The sequence below is a fragment of the Pteropus medius genome, unplaced genomic scaffold (genome assembly GCF_902729225.1).
Source record: "Pteropus medius unplaced genomic scaffold, Ma_sr-lr_union100, whole genome shotgun sequence".
In the NCBI taxonomy this organism is placed as follows: domain Eukaryota; kingdom Metazoa; phylum Chordata; class Mammalia; order Chiroptera; family Pteropodidae; genus Pteropus; species Pteropus medius.
The window spans coordinates 5,485,883-5,503,898 of record NW_024348533.1 but is presented as its reverse complement, the minus strand read 5'-3'; the positions used below and the strand labels follow the sequence as shown (position 1 = coordinate 5,503,898).

Here is an 18,016-nt window from a genome sequence, read left to right as displayed (position 1 = left end):
TTAGTAATATAGGTCAACATGTTGTAACTTTAAATTATGTGTGAATCTCCAAGTATTTTTTCTGTGCTAGAAATCGTTTTTGGAATAAGCAGAAGGTTATAGGGGAAAACTAATAAAATGCTTTCTAAGATCCAGCTGTAGGTTATTATTTTAGTTTCGTCTCATCTACCTCTCCTCACTGTTCCCTTCAAAAGCATTTTTGCACAAATCACTGCATTCTAAAATTTTGTCCCTGTTGCTCATGGATTCATTCATTTATTCAACACAAGCATTGTCAGTGAACAAAACAGACAAAGATACCCTGCCTTTGGGGAGCTTAAATTCTAATGGGAGGAGACACATAAGCAGTAGACATCATAAGGAAGTAAATGAACAGTATGTTAGAAAATGACAGGCCACGAAAAATAAAAGGCGAGGAAAAAATACTGCAAGTGCGAGAGGTGAGGTGGGTTGCAGTGTTAAAGATGGTAAGCCTCATTGGAGAGATGACAATTGAGCCAAGTCTTTAAAGAGGTAAAAGAGGGGTCGAGGTCCATGGGAAAAGTATTCCTGGCAGAGAGGACAGCCAGTACAAAGCCCTAACATAGAAGGCCAGTATGGCCAGTAGAGAGAGCAAGTGGAGCAAAGGAGGGTGGAGAAGGTCTCCTGGGCTATTGTCGAGGCTCGGCTTTTTCCTCCTAGTGAAATGGGCAGTTAGTGCAGGCTTTGGGCAAAGGAGCAACCCGGTCTGATTACTCCGGCTGCTGTGTTTTCTGCAGACCAGAGAGAATCAGGGAGGCTAGTTAGGAGCTGCTATGATAATCCAGGCAAGATACGGTGGTTCTGAGCAGGGCGTTAGGAAAGGAGGGTTTGAGAACTCATTGGACTTCTGGATCTGGCTTCTGGTAGATTGAATATGAGGGAAGAGAATAGTCCACACCTTTCCTACCAAGGTTTCTTTTCTAAGAACTTCTCTGTTTCTTCTTGGAAAACTACCCAGTGTCCATTTGCAGCTCCCACAGCTCCACTGCCCTCTTGATTAAGGTCAGTGCTGTTGAAATTTTCAGTGGATATATTCAGTCTCAACTAGAATGCAGAGTTCTAGCCGGCCAGTCTGACATACTTTTTTATATTCTCCAGGCTTCGTCTCACAGAAGTCACCGTGTAGAATAGAAAGAGCATGGGGCTTATAGTCCTGAGTGTTCTCTGGGACTCTGCCAGGATAGTCTTTAGCCTCCATGAAACCCAGCCTTCTTAGCTTCCAAGGGGGGCTCATGTGCCCACAGGCCAGCAGATGATTTAGTATTAAGCAAGATAACGTGTGAGGCATGGTGTCTGGTCCTTTTAAAAGAAAACGTTTATGGGTTAGATCGAGAAAAGTGCATGCTTACGGAAAGAAAACAAAAAAGACTGTATTAGACACATAATCTCACCACCTCCGAGACAGTTTTCGGCACATTTTCCTCTAATCATTTTTCTTGTTTTGTCCCTTGTTTGGGTTAACTTCAGCCTGGAATCTTGAAAACTTGGCGAACTTTTACTTTTGTTAATATGCAAATTATAGTAAATTTCTTCTTTTTTTCAACCAACAGGAGGATGAAATTTTGAACAGATCGCCAAGAAACAGAAAGCCACGAAGAGAGTGAAACTATCTTAAGAACTTGATCTGTGATTTTCTCCCTCTCCCTCCCCTGCAAGTGTGGTCCTAGGAGAGGACCGAGCACACCTTAGGTTGAAACTCAGAAAACCTCCAGATGTCGCCTTCAACAGGTTTCAGTCAAACACTAGCCCGTGTAATTTTAAACATCTAGCAGTACATGCAATTGTGACATCAAGGACCCTGTTTCTGTAGAAAGAAAGCATTTAGCATAATGGTTGTGAAATGTAACATGAAGCAACTAACTTCTATTTTTTTTTAAAACATCTTTGTTTTTTAAAATAGAGTGATAGAACTTTGCCAGTCTTTAAAAATCTTGGCTTAATTTAATATATTAATCTATCCCTGCAGAAATAACACCAACCTTTAGAAATGCTAGGGGAATGAATACAGTTTTCGTAACCAATTTTGTTTAAGTTTGGTATTACAGAACGTTCAAGTGTCTCTGTCCCTTAAAATTGATAATCATGTTTAAAGTGCAGTCATTTGTGGTTATAATCTTGTGTCGCTTGCTTCCATGATTCAGTTCCTCCTTAGGAAATTGAGAGGGATTGGATGGAAGCCCAAATTTATATAAAGTTTCTGTTTAAATTGTATTAAAAATAGACATATAAAAAGAAAAAAACTTTTCAGTTGATGTTGGTTAGACCATAAAGCGTGTGTGTTCTGTTGCCCTTGAAACAGCTCAGTTCCCAGATATCTTTGCAGTTAGTGGAGGAGGTGGCATAATGTAGCACGTGAGCCTTCATATTCTACACACTGGGCGCGTCTGGGCTCCAGCCTTTTTGAGCCAGTGCTTTTTTGAGGAACGCTACCAGGACATGTGAGCTCCAGAGTAGATGCAGATGTTTCATCACATCTTCCACTGTGTTGACACTGTTTTCTTTTCCTTCCCCAAACTCCCAGCTTTCTCCTCTGCTATGCATTTTCTTCACAGCGCAGCTTGCAGTCCGTTGCTGAAAATGATTATAAACTCTGCATAGTGTTAAGCTTTATTGTGATTACGTGTATGTTTCTTCTTCCTTTTTTTAAAGCAGACCCACACCTTTCAAGGGTCAGAGTACAGGATAGGATACAATCTTTCATTTTCATTGGTTTCTTTTACTCTGTGTAAAGACTTTAGAAGTCTAAGCCAGAGGTGAGCCAATTCAAAATTGACTGTAATTGAACACAGGCTAAAAGTATTGATGGGAGGAGTGACATAGAGCATGAGTTATCTGATTTTTGTAGCTGCTAAACCTTTTACGTTTTCATTTGCAGTTCACGTAATGTTGTGTCTTAACTTACATGATAAAGCAGTCCTGTTCAAAAAATTTTTTTAAGTATGTGGCTTACAGAATTTTTCAAAAAGTGATGTTAGGTTTGTTTTTTCACATGGAATGCAGATGGGTGCTATCAGAGCCTCTCCCCCATCACTGTAGTGTAATAATAATATTATTACATCACAATGAAGTGTATTCAGAATTAGGTGTTCTTTTAACTTTATTCTTTCTTCAGAGGTGTTTCAAATGTTACCGATGATACTGTTCCTTGCACTGAATATATAAACACTCTATAGAGTGTTTATATCGGGGAGATACTTGGGAAGGAAGTATATTTGTAAAAGATGAAGGCTGTATCTGTTTATTTTGTTTATCTTCAATTTTTTACTGGTTCACTTCAATTCTTATGAGGGTAGGATGCATTTTCTTGCTGTTCAGTACTTCATTTTCATCTGTTCTGTGGTCACAGTGACCTTAGCTATGTAGCAGACTTTCCCAAATGTATTGAGTGCAAATAAACAGTTACTTAGCAAGACCTGAAAATATGTCTGCAGGTTGATCCTTGAAGCAAATGTGTTTGGAATTGTTGCATTTTTAGAAATCAGCCTTTTGCATTTTCCATTGATAATTCATTTTTCTCACAGTCTCTTCCTGCTGAGCTGTGGAATGACAGGTGTAAATCGGAGTGTTCATTTGCTTTTCCAGGGTTAGTTAGTAAAGTTTGTCTAAATCAAGTCTTTTCTGAGTTCTCTTTTTCACTCTTGTTGAAGATGCAGCCTCCTGATTAAATGTCTGATACATTAATGAATGATCAGCAGCAGTTTTCAACTCTTTAAAAGGCACTTACGTTGTGATTTGACATGCTAATTATCTGTCCCATGGTTGTAAAATGCCCACTCCATCAGATGTTTGTCACTTTCTCTTGTCCACAAAATACTCTCCACTTTTCTCAAGTTGTCGCATTGCTAAATGGTATTACATTAAAGCCCTGTGTTAAGCATCTGCTTTTTGACTGAACTTCTTCATAGTAGCCTTAAATTTGCATGTTTTACTGTTCCAAAATGGGTTAATCTTCCTTTAACCCATTTCCCGTTTAGGGAAAAAAGTGCAACTCGCTGCCAGTGTTAACATCATGTGTAGGAATGCTGCATTTTCTAGGATTTGACATTTTCAGCGATTGAGAATTACTATATTTTGTAAATGGAAATGCTACTACTAAAAAAATGCTATAAATAGAATGATGTCATTTGTTTCCAAAGACTATTGACATACTAGAGTGATGCAGAAATAATAATAAAAGTGTGATATTTCGTGGCAAACTTTAAGGGTAAAGTTAGGACTGTAACCTGCAAGTTATCCTGCCAGAGAGTATTTTTGGGGCAAACAGGAAATGGGTTAATTGGCTACTACATGAGAGCTAATATGTAGAAACTACTCTGGGTGGTGGAATAATTATAGTCATCCCTTGGTGTCCGAGGGCGTTTGGTTCCAGGACCCCTCACAGATACCAAACTCCAAGGATGCTCAAGCCCCTTATATAAAATCATGCATAGTATCTGCATGTAACCTACACACGTCCTCCCATATACTTTAAATGATCTTTAGGTTATAATACTTGACAGCCTAAATGCTATTTAAATAGTTGTTATACTGTATTGTTTGGAGAATGACGACAAAAAAGTCTACGTGTTCAGCACAGATGCAACTAGCAGTCATTGTAGGCATAGCCTACATAGCACCCATCAGCAACAATAACTTTTTGATATATTCAATCCTTACTGGGTTGAATTCAGGATGTGGAACACTCATATTTAAAGCCAGTTGTACTTTATCTCACCACAGGAATTTGATCCAATCAGTTCACTGTAGGTTTTGCCTCCTTTTCCTGCTGGATTGGGGTTCAGTAGTTTCTGTTGTATCATAGGGATAATAGCTCAGATTGGGTAATTCATAGATAATGTTCTTTAAGATTTATGGGAACTATTTGACTTAAATTTCTATTAGAAAGTAAGTCTTCAAAATCTCACTTTATGTTTTACATATTAAATATTTCTGGGAGATTTTGAAAGTTTGGCCAAAAGTTTGTTTTTTTTTTTAAATGTGTTATTAGGCTTTTGGATTGCTTACTGAGGAACAATACACAAAATGTAGTGCCCCTCATTACGATTATCTTTCCTATTAGAAAAGAAATTATTAAATTCTGGTGTAAAATTTGAAGACTGGTAAAAAGCAGGGCCACCTATATATGGCATTTGTGAGCTGTAGGCACTTTTGCCTTGGTGGGCCTCTTTTTTTTTTTTTACTGCTTTTGTATAAAAACATACTTTTTATTCAAAAAAGGACTCATTTTTTCGCGATTTAATCTATCTATATCTATTTATTTGTTTTACGCCTACAGCGCCCAGCTTTCCTAGGTGGTCTCCCATCCAAGTGCTAACCAGGCCCAACCCTGTTCTTCTGATTTTAAAATAAAAGATTTTCGCTGGCCCGTAAAAAGTTGCCATAACAAAAGTTTGAGCTGTTCCTGATGCCTCTCAATGTGCACTCCTGGCATCTCCTGTTTATCTTGGGCAATTAAGGTTCCGAATATCTCTTGGCCCACCACAGACTATCTAGTTTTATTGCTCATTGCTCCTGTTTTTTTGTCTCGCCCCCTTTGCCCTCTAGGAATAATACTAGAGAGTAATTGGTTGGATTTTGAGCGACTCGATTTTACCTAACATCTTTTAAATGCAAAGCTTCCCTCCAGGATCCCAGTTTTTGACTGAAGCGTCATCCTTTGCGGTTCTAATCCCCACTAATGGCATTAAACTCTCCGCATACTCTTCCTCATGTATGCTGGGAATCTTTTTCTTTTTTTTTAATAAGCTGTAACAACTTGAGACAGTCTCAGTGACAGTCCCAGTGATTCAGAATAGTACAAGAGAAAACTTTCCAGCTTTCTTGTGGACGATTCTGAGCAATTCCGAGGCTGGATGTAAGGAATGAGGTCGAAAAACAGCTGACATTAAGCGTGGCTACTTCAGAGTTTATCAGAGCAAAACTCAGGAAAGCGCTGGAAAAGAAGAGAATGGTGACGCGCTGTGGTGCCCTGCGACGTCTGAGCCTTGGCCAGTTGCACGGCGCCTACTACCCCGCTCTCCGCCGCGGACCCGGAAGGGCCTTCCGGACGGGGAATGGGGGGCGGTGCTCGGAACGGGATCCCATCAGTCACCCTTCGTTGGGTGCCCAGGACTGAAGCCCGCCCCTCACTTGAGAGTTCCTTTTAAACTCTGCTTGGGAGCCCCTCTGCGTCTCCGGCGTGCTTGCCCCCGCCCCTCGGGTGGCTCGCTCTTCCTCCTCTGATTGGTTGCAGTGCATGTTCATCAGCCGTGACGCCAAGGTCGCCTGCCGGTGCCCCGCCCTCTTCCGAGAGCCCTGAAAACAATTTTAAGATGGCGGCGGCGGCGGCGGCGCGGAAAACAATGGGCCTGGGGCGGCGGGGCCAGGCCGAGCCCTGAGGTAGGCAGCGAGCGCCGGCCGGGGTCGGGTTAGCGGGGTCAGAAGAAAACCCGCCGGTGAGCGCTAGCCCGCCCCATACCTTGCGGGGCCATGGCGCGGCCGTGAGGCGGCCGGCTGCCGGCGGGGAGAGGATCCCGCAGTGCCAGCCGGCCCGAGAGGCCCGCCCCGGGCCCGGCCCGTGCTGCCCGCGGCCCATGGTGCTGCCCACCTGCCCCATGGCGGAGTTCGCGCTTCCGCGGCACAGCGCGGTCATGGAGCGCCTCCGCCGGCGCATCGAGCTGTGCCGGCGCCACCACAGCACCTGCGAGGCCCGCTATGAGGCCGTGTCCCCAGAGCGCCTGGAGCTCGAGCGCCAGCACACCTTCGCCCTGCACCAGCGCTGCATCCAGGCCAAGGCCAAGCGCGCCGGCAAGCACCGTCAGCCGTCCGCCCCGGCCGCGGCCCCTCCGCCCGCCCCGGCTCCGCGCCACGACGCCGCCGACGGCCCCGAACACGGCCGCCCTGTCGCGGTGAGTAGGGCACGGGGAGCGGCCCCTGCCGCCGCCCGGGCCTCTCTGAGATGCGGCCAGTGCCCGCAGCTCCTAGGGCCTGATTTGGGGGAGGTTAATCTGGCAGGGTCTGAGCGGTTGTCACCTGCGCGAAATGACACTGGCGTTACTCGAAAAACATGACCGTGAAGACTTTACATTAAGGCCTAGGCTGGGAAGGCTGGTGAACTGCTGTTGAAAGGTTTTTCTTACAGGCTTGATTCTGAAATATTGAGAGCTTAATTTGAACACACTGGCTTTAGAGTGGTAGTGGCTGCATTTATTCTGCAAATGTTTATTGGGTCCTTGTTCTGTGCTGGGTCAGGGCTTATATATGGGAATACGTTGGCCTTCAGTTGACCAAGTCAAATATTCTAAATGAAAAAATCCAAAAATCTTTGGAAACCTTCGTAAAAGGCATTGTACTGTTCATTGAGTTGCATAAAAGTTTAGGCAGCCCTGCAGTTGGTGAACTTGTGATCCCAGAGTGGTGTTGACAATTCCAGTTTTAATTTATAAGCCTCTTTAAAATTTCTGATGATATTGGAGAGTTTACTGGTAAATTATTATGCCCTTTGGGTTCTCAGTAGCTATTCAGATTTGTTGGCTAGAAGTTTTCCTCTTATTAAACTCATGAATAAGAGTTTTTTGTTGTTGATAGTTTAAAACAAGTGTTACCAAACTCATTTGTTCTTTGTATTTTAAATCCATGCCTTTATAACCTGTCACCTGAGCTGTTGCAGTGCCCTTCCGGAACTAGTCTTTGGGCATTTGGTCTCTCTACTTTACTCTCTGAATGCTGTGTCCTCCACAGGTGCTATTCTCTGGTTGAACAATTTTCATTACTTTCTCCCACTTTCTCCTGGGCTGCTGAACATTTCATTGTTTATCACCTAGTCAAGTCTTCTGGTCCTCACTTTTCTCATCTGTAAACTGCAAATATGTTTAGCTTCTTATATTTACAGATTCTTATAAAACTCAAAAGAAATGATTGTGGATGTGAAAATATTTTCACAAATGGTAAGGCTGCCTGCAGGACCCTCCTGCCATCCTTCGGATCCAGCTCATCTTCCTCTTGAAAGCTAGTTTCTGACCACAGTAGCCCATAGCCATCAGGTTCAACTTTGCCAAAACATTTAGGAAATGTATTGTCGGTGCTATTTATTTTTAGCACATGGTCATATACTACTTTGTTCTTGTCTTGCCAACTAGACTGTAAGCCCTGGGAGGCAAGGAGGGGTTTGGCTCAGAGTTCCATACACATCTTGGGCCCGCAACATGTGTTCGTTGAGTGACTGATATTAAACTTGATAGCACTTTTTTATTCAGTAATTTATCCTCCTGTGCGTTAACCTTTTCAAAAAGCAAAATGGCTTAACTTCATGATGCTTTTCCTAATAATGCTTGTTTGAAGGAAGGACTTTGAGAGAGTAGTGGGTGGTCATTCCAATTTCAGTAATTAATGAAAGCTTGTAAAAATCTTAGTTCTACATGCAGTTTGTTTAAAGAGATTTAGAGTGTAGACCATATATGATATTTTTAGTCCTGAATTACTAGAGAGAAATTGGCATGTTGTTTGAAGAGAAATTAATTCCGAGTGTTAGAACTTGAATCTGGCTTGTCAGTTATTCCTTTGGGTGTCAGAGCCTGATCAGATGTGCCATGATTTGTTGATGTCTTATCACATTAAACTCTGACCGGTGAATTTCATGAGTTTAAACTTTAGAGTGGAAATGCTCTTCTCTCTCCCTGCAAGGAAGAGGGCCCCTTTTCATTTCATTCTTGAGTGATTCTATCTAGTTGAGCTCTTTGGCCTTGGGATGGGCTTGTAGGATCAGTGTCACTAAGACCACAGTGGCATTTTCCATTTTAGTGGCTCCTTTAGTTCAGAGGGAAGAGAGTCCTTCCCTTTGAAGGACTTTGGCTTCGAGAGAGAGCACAGCTTTGCACACAGTAAGAGTGATTGTTATTTTTGACAATTCTATATATATATTTGATCTAATTAATATTCCTTACAGAAGGAATATTATTCTTTTCCAAATGTTCTGTGGTACTGTTGAACAGCTGTCTCATAGCTACAGTTACCATCAGCAAACCATTTGTGCAGCTGAAAAGGGATCAAATTTACTAATAGAGTTCACCCTTAAGTTTTTTCCTCTCTTAGGATATCCCACCACAGCAAAGTCTTAACCACTCTCTGCTTACTCTGTTAAAGATGGATCAGAAGCAGTGCTTCAGACTATCTAGTTGTCAAGGAATGACATTATTAGGTTTTTTTTATGCTGTGTGTGCTCTTTAAAAAACCAAATAGTAGTTTTCTAATGACAGTTAGGGTTGACTTCTTTTTAATAGGAATGCTAGATTATAGAGAATTATCTACCCACTTATTACAAATGTTCATTCTGTAATTAAAATAGTCTTTCACATAGCTTGAACATTTTTTTTTAGTAAAATGCTGTAAAGTTTTATGTCTTGTCCCTCTGTCCCGCATGTTACTCTTTTGCTGCTTACTCCTTCAATAGTTGTGATAGTCTATGTAGAAATGTGACAGTTGCATGCCAAAATTTCAGTTTCGTGGAAGTTGTCTTCCCTGCTTAGCTTTGGTGTACAAAATCTCTCTTTTTAACTTTTTATTTGTACATAATTTAAAACTCAGAGAAAAGCTACACAAATAGTACAAAGAACATCTGCATACTCTTTCCTCACTTAGATTCTACCTATTGTCACCTCATTTGCTTTATCATTTGCATACATACTTTCTCTCCTCTCTCCCCCTTTCCTCCTTTGCCCCTCTCTAAAACTCGTTCTCTGAACCATGTGAGAGGACACTGCACACCTCATGGCTCTCTACCTCAAAACACCCCAGTCTGTACCTTCTAAGGGTTAAGAAGGAGCTGTAAATTTTTTATAATGATTTTGTGGTCCAAAATTTTGTAAGGATTATTCAAATAACAAATTATTGCCAGGGAGTAGATATTTCTGAACGTAAAACAGACATTGTGTTGTAATAATGTGGGATCGTTTTAGAGGAAAGATGACTAATGTGGCCTTAGGACCCCTTTTTTTCCTGTAATATCTGGGACTTTGTCCTAGCACCCTCGTTTCTTTTTTATCTCCAGTGTCCCCTTTCCCACTGCATCCTCCCCTTCAGCTTGAAAGCACAAGCAAATACTCTCTTTTGTCTTTTCTCACCCTGAAAATAGTGTTCCCTCTTCCTTCCCTTTGCCCTCTCCACTGAACTTCCCATTTACTCAGTAGCCCATTGTAATCTGCCTTCTACCTCTTCTACTTTCCCAAAGATGCCCCCTGAAAGGACACCAAAGATGGAATTGCCAAATTTAGTGGCTTCTTAGTCATCATTCTTCTTGACTTCCTCCTTCTTAAGACTCTTCTCTTAGCTTCCACCCTCTTCTGATTTTCTTTCCAGCTCTGACTGGTTTTTTTCTTAGTCTCCTTCCTGCTTTCCCTTATTAATTCATGCAACAAATATTTGAGTGCCTACTGTGGGCCAGAGTGTATTTTAGGCACTAGAAGTACAGCAGTGAACAGGACAAATTAAAACTGCTCTCGATAATTTAAAAAAATTTTAAAAAGAGATCAATAATTTAAAAAATAACTTTGTTATAATAAATCCTAAAAAAATTAGAAGAGTAGTGTGATGCTGAGTGATTTACAGTAGCAGCTTTAGATAACACATTTTGTCTTAGGTTTGGCTTGAATGACAGGAGGTTGGTTATTAGTCAGCTGAAAGTCTCAGAAAAGAACATTCCATTTAGAACCACCAGCACAAAGTCTCTGAGGCAGAAACCTTCTGAGCTTGCATGAAGAACAGAGTTGGCCAGAGTGACCAGTAGGCAGCTGGTATGAGAGGTGGGTAAGCCAGGATCAGATCAAGTGTTGTGGGAGGCAATAGTATGATTTTAAGCAGAAACATGATACTATCTGACTTATTTTTTCAAGGCCATTCTGGTGCTGGATAGGATTGGTGTGGGCGAGAGGGGATGCAGTTACGGCTTTTACAGTGGTGTAGGCTGGAGCTGGTGGTAGTTGTGGAGGTGAAGAGGAGGCGGTAGATTCTGGACAGCTCCTGAAGTCAGAAGCAACAGCTTGGTGATGGACTAGATGGGTTGCAGTGGGGCAAGATGCAGGGGAATGTTGAGGGGAATTCCGAGTTTTTTGGCTCGAGAAGCTTTCTTTGCAGACTTTTTAAGTATTAATGTTCTCTAGGCAACTACATCCTCTATTTTGTTAGTCTGTTCCTGGGTAATGTCATTGAGTCTTTCATAGCTTCATTTGTTATCTGTAATAATAAAATTCTCCAAATCTACAGCTTCTTCAAATCTTTCCTCCAAGGTTTAAATCCACACTCCAACTGTCTCTTGGACATTTCCACTTTGATTTTCCACAGGTCCAAAATGGACTCTCTCTTTTTTCTGCCAATCATGTTCCTTTGGTGTATTTTCCCTAGTGCAGTCATCCAGAGTAAAAAACCGGGGAATTGCCCACTCCTTTCCTTCACTTCTAGCTTCTGGTTGCTCGTTTGTTAAGCCAACATTGCGCACCTGCTGGGAGTCAGAAATTGTGGTGCAGGATCTATGGCCGGCAGCCTAATGGGATGTAGGTAGTAGTGAATGGTCATTGCAAAGCCATGTTGAGGGCTTCAGAGCCAGTGGGAATATTGGGGAAGGGATACTTTTCTGGGCGAAGTTTGGAAAACTTTAAAGATTTGGCTTTTTAAATGGGTCTTAATATTTTGCCAGATGCTCTTCCTAAAGTGTGTTCCATGGAACACTAATTACAAGGGCTATATTAAAAGAGTTCTGGAGTCTAACGAATTTAGACAACACTGGGCTAAACTAACTTAAACAGTTTCCTTAGGACATTTCCAAACCTTTAATATGCTAATATGAATGGGGAACTGAGCTGTTATCAAGGGATATCTAGTAGGATTTTGATCCCTGTGGAAAACTAAGCAAAAGCACAAAATTGTGACATTGAGTAGTTCTTTGAATTTGGGGCTTAAAGTGCTGGAGGCTGGAGGATAAGGCTGGAAAAGTAGAAGTCAAATCATAAAAAGCTATATATTTGATACTGGGTGTTTGGACTGAATAATTTTGAAACATTGTGAACCCCTTCACATTTTTATGTTGACATCTAAAGCTTTTTATCCTAAGTTTTTAAGCTTATCAAAAATTATAATTCATTTACTGTGTTGATCAATTGTATACTAAACTACCATAACTCAATTTCTTAAGTGAAATATATGTAATAAGAAATCTATGTAACGGAGTTTTATAAAGTGCTACATATATTTAACATGAATTAGCTATTTTCAAAAGAAAAAAGGCAAAAAATGCTATTTATAGTTTCAGGGTATGTAACTTCCAGAGAATGATAAATATTAACATTTAAAAATGAAACGGTTACATCACTTTTTAAAATGTAGCCAGTGGAATCTGAATACCTTAACAGTAAGCTTTCATCAGTCATTTAAAGAATGCTTTTCTTTGACAGAAATTTTAAATCATTCCTTTCTTTCCCGGAACTTGGCATTTCTTGTATATTTGCCCCACATAGTTTTATTATAACATAATGTATGCTTGCAAATCTTTTTATTTGATAACTCTAGCATATTTGTTTACAACAAAATTGAAATTAAAAACTTTTCAATTAACTTTGACCATAAAGCTCTATGCATATTTTTGCTCTTTTTAAAGTTAATTTTTCAAAAGAAGAATATATACAGCATTTATAAGGTTCCATGTGTTACAAATGTTTCTTATTTCAGTAAGTTACAGTAATTCATACATGAAAAACAACAAATGCCTTATAAATTTTTGTAAATAATTATTAAACAAAAAAATATACATTTATTAGAAATACCTCCCTGATGAGATGGATGAGGCTTCCTCTTCTTCAGTTTGTTCACATGGGTATTACTTGTTGACAAAATGATAATTCTCAATTCTATTTTTGGTTTTTTAAATAAATTTAATCCCCATAAATCCTTCACATAAGTAAATATAAAATAAAGGAAGAAATTTAGTTATAGCAAAGGTTTTTTTTTGGAACTTGAGTTGTATGCTAAAAATCACATGGTGATGTATTATCAAAAATTAATTTACTGATTAACTGACAACTTGATTAGGTACACCTTCAATTTTATTGAAAGCAAAGAATTAGAAACCATGTGATTAAAAGGATTAATCAAGTCATTAGCCTTTCACTTTCTCAATTAATGAGAAATGTAACACAAAGGCTTTACCAAGTCTTATCACTTGATTATTGATTATATCTGTTATTTCCACAGAGGGACCTTATTTAATCTAATATACTCAAAACTGATTGGGAAAATCAAAATACTGTTCATTTCAATACATCTTTGCCAATAAGTAGTTACTGATAAAATACTTTTATCTGCTTTAGATATATTTTCATCAAAACCTTAGTGCCGCTGCTATATATTGGTTTATGTGTGGAAAATATGTGCCATATAACCTGACAGTCTTCACTGTCAAATTAATCAGCAAATCAAACTCAGCTTTCTGTCAGAAAAAGTTTGGCTTCATTTTTCAACTAAACATAATACATCCCCATGATGGCCACCGCACTTCTGAATTCTAAAGGAGAGAGTTCAAGAGCATGGAGCCTTGTCATGAGTCTTGTTGCCTATCAGATACAGGGCATTACCTTCATGTTTCTTACCCATGCTTTCTCTGCTCTTTCATGGAACAGTCCTTCAAAGAGCTATACATTTTTTGATTAGTCGAGGGTGGAAATGTGGTGTGCTTCATTGAAAGTTATCACCACTCCTGCTGCCTGCTCTGTGGTGTATCAGAATTCAAAGCATCCCAACTCCCAGGCCACACTTACGCAATTTAAGTGCTCAAGGCCCTTGAGGTCCATGGGGAACTGTTCTGCTGAGCAGACAGCAGAGAGCTGAAGAGACGAGTACGGGTGCACCTTTGAAGCAGCCTCAGCAGGCCTGGTAGAGCAGCATGCTACTAGGTGGCACCTGGAACCATGACAGTGACGCCCCTGTATGAACTCCCAAGATCCCCCAGAAGAGTACTTTGAGTGCAGTTCTTTCAAAATGATCTAATTTCTCTTCGTGTCTTCACATGTATGCCCTTCCCTAGTCTCATAACGTCTGCCACCTCCTCACCATTCAGAACTCTGCTTATGTGTCATCCCCTTCAGGACCCTTTCCCAAGTCCCTCCTCGAGCTGGACTAGGTACTTAACCTCTGTCAAAAACCACATTGAGCTTTAGTTGGTGTGTTTGCTGCTCTCTGTGAGACTATGAGCAACCCAAGAGCAAGACCAAGAGTCTAGCACCATACCTGTCAGGTATTTGGCAGTCAGCAAACATATGTTGAATGAATGTTAATGATATTGTGAAAGGAACTCTGAATTCAGAGTCAGAAGCTGTATGTTTTTAGGCCACGATCAATTCAAAAATGGAGTTGATGGAGGTAAGACAGTAGGTCCAGATTTGTACTCCCATGTTCGTTGCAGCCTCATTCACAATAGCCAAGAGACAGATGCAATCTAAATTTTCATCAACAGATGAATGAATGAGGAAAATATGTATACACACAATGGAATATTATTCACCCTTAAAAAGGAAGGAAATTGCGTTATATGTCAAAACATGGAAGAACCTTGAGGATATTATGCTAAGTAAAATCAGTTGCAAAAAGACATACTTCATGATCACATTTACATGAGATATCTAAAATAGTTACTCTTAGAAACAAAAAGTATAATGCTAGTTGACAGGCACTGGAAGGCAGGGGGAAGGGGGTGATCATTCAATGGGTACAGAGTTTCAGTTTTGCAAGGTTAAAAAATTCCAGAGATTTGTTGCAGAACAGTGTGCATATAGTTAACATTATTGTACACTTAAAGGTTAAGGTGGTAAATTTTATGATAGAGGTTTTTGACCACCATTTAAAAAAATTAATTATAAGAAAAAAACTATGATTGTAAATACCACATTCTCTGAAAATTTTTAGCAATTATAAGGGCTTCTTAATAAAGGCAATGAAATTAGACAGACAAGTCATTTTAAAGTCAATCTGTGATTCTCTGCGTAAATACAAAACAAGGAAGAAGTTTATATGTGTGTATCTATTGCTATATAACACCTTTATTGCTGTATAGTTATGAATAAAGTCTGTTCATCTAATCAATAACAAAAAGACTACAGGCCCTATGTCTCAGGAAAAGAAGATAGTTCAATATTTACATGCAGGTGGGATGAAGCTAATTATGCACCAGGAGTCAAAAAACCTGAATATAGTGACAATTTTGGCTTAAAGTAATTGTATGACTTTAGGCATGATACTTATTCTCTCCTCTCCGACTTCCTCATCTTTAAAAGGTGTTAAGGGAAAAAAATTTCTGAGAGACCAAAGATTGTAAACAAAGTGAAAAATTTTACCTGTAGGTAACCCAGTCTAGCACAGTCTAGGCTCTGAGGGTTGTGGTTCATGGGAGGAAAAATAGGGCAGTTCTTCTAAAGCCAGAAGATCACAAACCATCTCTTCCCTTACTGGGAAAGCAAAGTCTCTGAGTGTTGCTGATTGGCTAATGATATCAGGACCTTTCCATTAAGGAAGCCCTGGGCTAGCTGGAGGTGATCTACCTTGGAATGGGGCAGCTATCTCTTCTTGTCCTGCCTTCAGCCGCCTCTTCTTTTAACAGTCCTCCCCTTATCCACGTTTTGGTTACCGTCATTTCACTTTCTGTTACCTATGGTAAATTGTAGTCTAAAAATATTAAGTGGAAAATTCCAAAAATAATTCACAAATTTTAAATTAAAATCCAACCATTGACATCTTTATGGCTCGATGATCTAGAATCACCCTAAAGCAGATCATCCTCTTTGTGATGGTAAATAGTAGCCTAATGCCTGCCCTCATTCACATCACTTCCTCTCATCATGTAGGAATTGTCATCTCACATTATTACAAGAAGGATGAGTACAGTACAATAAGATATTTAGAGAGAAATACCATGTTCCCATAACTTTTATTACAGTGTATTGTTATAATTGTTGTTTTATTATTATTATTATTATTAATCATTTACTATGCCTAATTTATAAATTAACTTTACCATAGGTATGTATTTGTAGGGAAAAATGTATATATACGGTTTGGTACTCTCAGTGGTTTCAAACATCCACTGGGAGTCTTGGAATGTATCCCCCGCGGATACATGGGGATGACTTTAAGTGATGTGCCTGTCTTGTGATCACAGCATTTAGTCAGGTCTGCTTTGATGTAAGTAAGTTAGCTGGTCAGGTCAAAATAAAATTTTTAAAAACCAGACTCTAAATATATTGTCATTGAGTCGTCAGAGCAGTCTCGTGTGTTAGATTTTATTTTGTCCAATTTTAGAAAACTAAGACTCATAGGTTAACTTGCCAAAGGTTGCCAGCTCAGTGGTAAGACCAGAATTCAAACAAAAGTACCGAAGCTCTTAGTCTTTTCACTATGGCATTTAGCTTCTGCACATGAAATCATACATGGGGAAGAACTTTATAGAATTTGGAAGTTTTCTTAGAAACAAATTGCTGATTTATATGTTATTTTCACTGAAAGACATTCTCTGTGGCAGAGGGGCATATGTATCAGAATTACTTGGGGCACTTTTTAACTATACATCTTCTTGCCTCTTCTTTTCTACCTCTCCCCTGACTTTTATCCCTTATCCCTGCTAAAATGAGTCACTGTTATTTATTTTTTTTATTTTTTAAATTTAGTTTCAAGTATACAGTACATTGGTTAGACATCTATAAACGATGCCCCCAATTGCACCCTACCTCCCTTGACTCTCCACCTAGCCAACATATTAATGCTAACTGCTTTCTCTATGCCATGCTCCCCATCAGCTACTAATTTCTACTTTTTTAGCCCTTCACCCCCCATTCTCCCATCCCTCCAAAATTCCCTCCCCTCTGTCCATCACCAAATTGTCCACTATATTTGTGAGTCTGTATTTGATTAGTTTGTTCTTTTTATTCCTTAGATTCCACATAAAAGTGAAATTATACAGTGTTTATTTTTCTCTGTCTGACTTAAAAAGCTTCTAGGTCCATCAAAGCAATATCTTTTTCCATCCCCTTCCTTTTCATATGTTGGGGTCTTGTTTTCTTATCCTTTCAACCTCTATACCTTTTGGTTGGAGAACTTAATTCTTTTCCATTTAAGGTACTTATCGATAGGAGTGTAGTTGTTACCATTTTTTATTCCTGTTTTTGATACATGTTTTTGATACATGTTTTTTCTTCTTAAAGAAGTCCCTCCAACATTTCCTGTAATACTGGCTTGGTGGTGATAAATTCCTTTAGCTTATTTTTGTCTGGGAAGCTCTTTATCTGTCTTTTAACTCTAAACGATAGCTTTGCTGGATAAATTACTCTTGGTTGTAGATCCTGGGTCTTCATCCTGTCGAATATTTTTTGCCAAGCCCTTCTGTCCTGCATAGTTTCTTTTGAAAAATCAGCTGCCAGTCTTATGGATGTTCCTTTATAAGTAATTACCCGTTTTTCTCTTGCTGCTTTTAATATACTTTCTTTGTATTTAACCTTTAGCATTTTAATTATGATGTGTCTTGGTGTGGGCCTCTTTGGATCCCTGATTTTTGGAATTCTCTGAACTTCCTGGGGTTTTATGTCCATTTCCTTCACCAGGTTAGGGAAGTTTTCCATCACTGTTTCTTCAAACAGCTGTTCAACATCTTGATTTTTTTCAGTTACGCCAATCAGACAGATATTTTGACCCTTAATAATGTCTCATATCCTCCTTAAATTATTTTTATAGTCTTGGCATCTTTTTTCTTGCTATTCTGGTTGGATGTCCTGATTGGCTTTCCTGTCCTCTAGATAGGGCATTTGATCCTCTTCTTTATTCACTTTGTTTATTCCATTTAATATACTTCTCATCTCATAATGTGTTCTTCATTTCAGACTGGTTCCCTTTTATAATTTCCATTTTTATCTCTTTATTGAAGTTCTCACCGAATTCATCTACACTTCCCAAAAGTTCATTGAGCATCTTTATAACCAGTTAGATCTGCATC

At 39.6% G+C, this 18,016-nt stretch overlaps 2 protein-coding genes across 6 annotated transcripts in view; both read left to right on the top strand.

Annotated features, from left to right (window-relative positions):
* Positions 1-3,895, top strand: part of CANX (calnexin) — a 28,777-nt gene extending 24,882 nt beyond the window's left edge. For 4 of the 5 annotated variants that reach the window (XM_039880252.1, XM_039880255.1, XM_039880251.1 and 1 more), the window contains exon 15: positions 1,572-3,895. In XM_039880252.1, the coding sequence (XP_039736186.1) occupies positions 1,572-1,625 (54 nt within the window). In that variant the 3' untranslated portion in view covers positions 1,626-3,895. The remainder of the gene's footprint in view (positions 1-1,571) is intronic. The other variant, XM_039880253.1, reaches the window with a different exon arrangement.
* Positions 3,896-18,016, top strand: part of MAML1 (mastermind like transcriptional coactivator 1) — a 41,956-nt gene continuing 27,835 nt past the window's right edge. Inside the window, exon 1 of the mRNA XM_039880246.1 lies at positions 3,896-6,908. Coding sequence (XP_039736180.1) covers positions 6,594-6,908 — 315 coding nt within the window. The 5' untranslated portion in view covers positions 3,896-6,593. The remainder of the gene's footprint in view (positions 6,909-18,016) is intronic.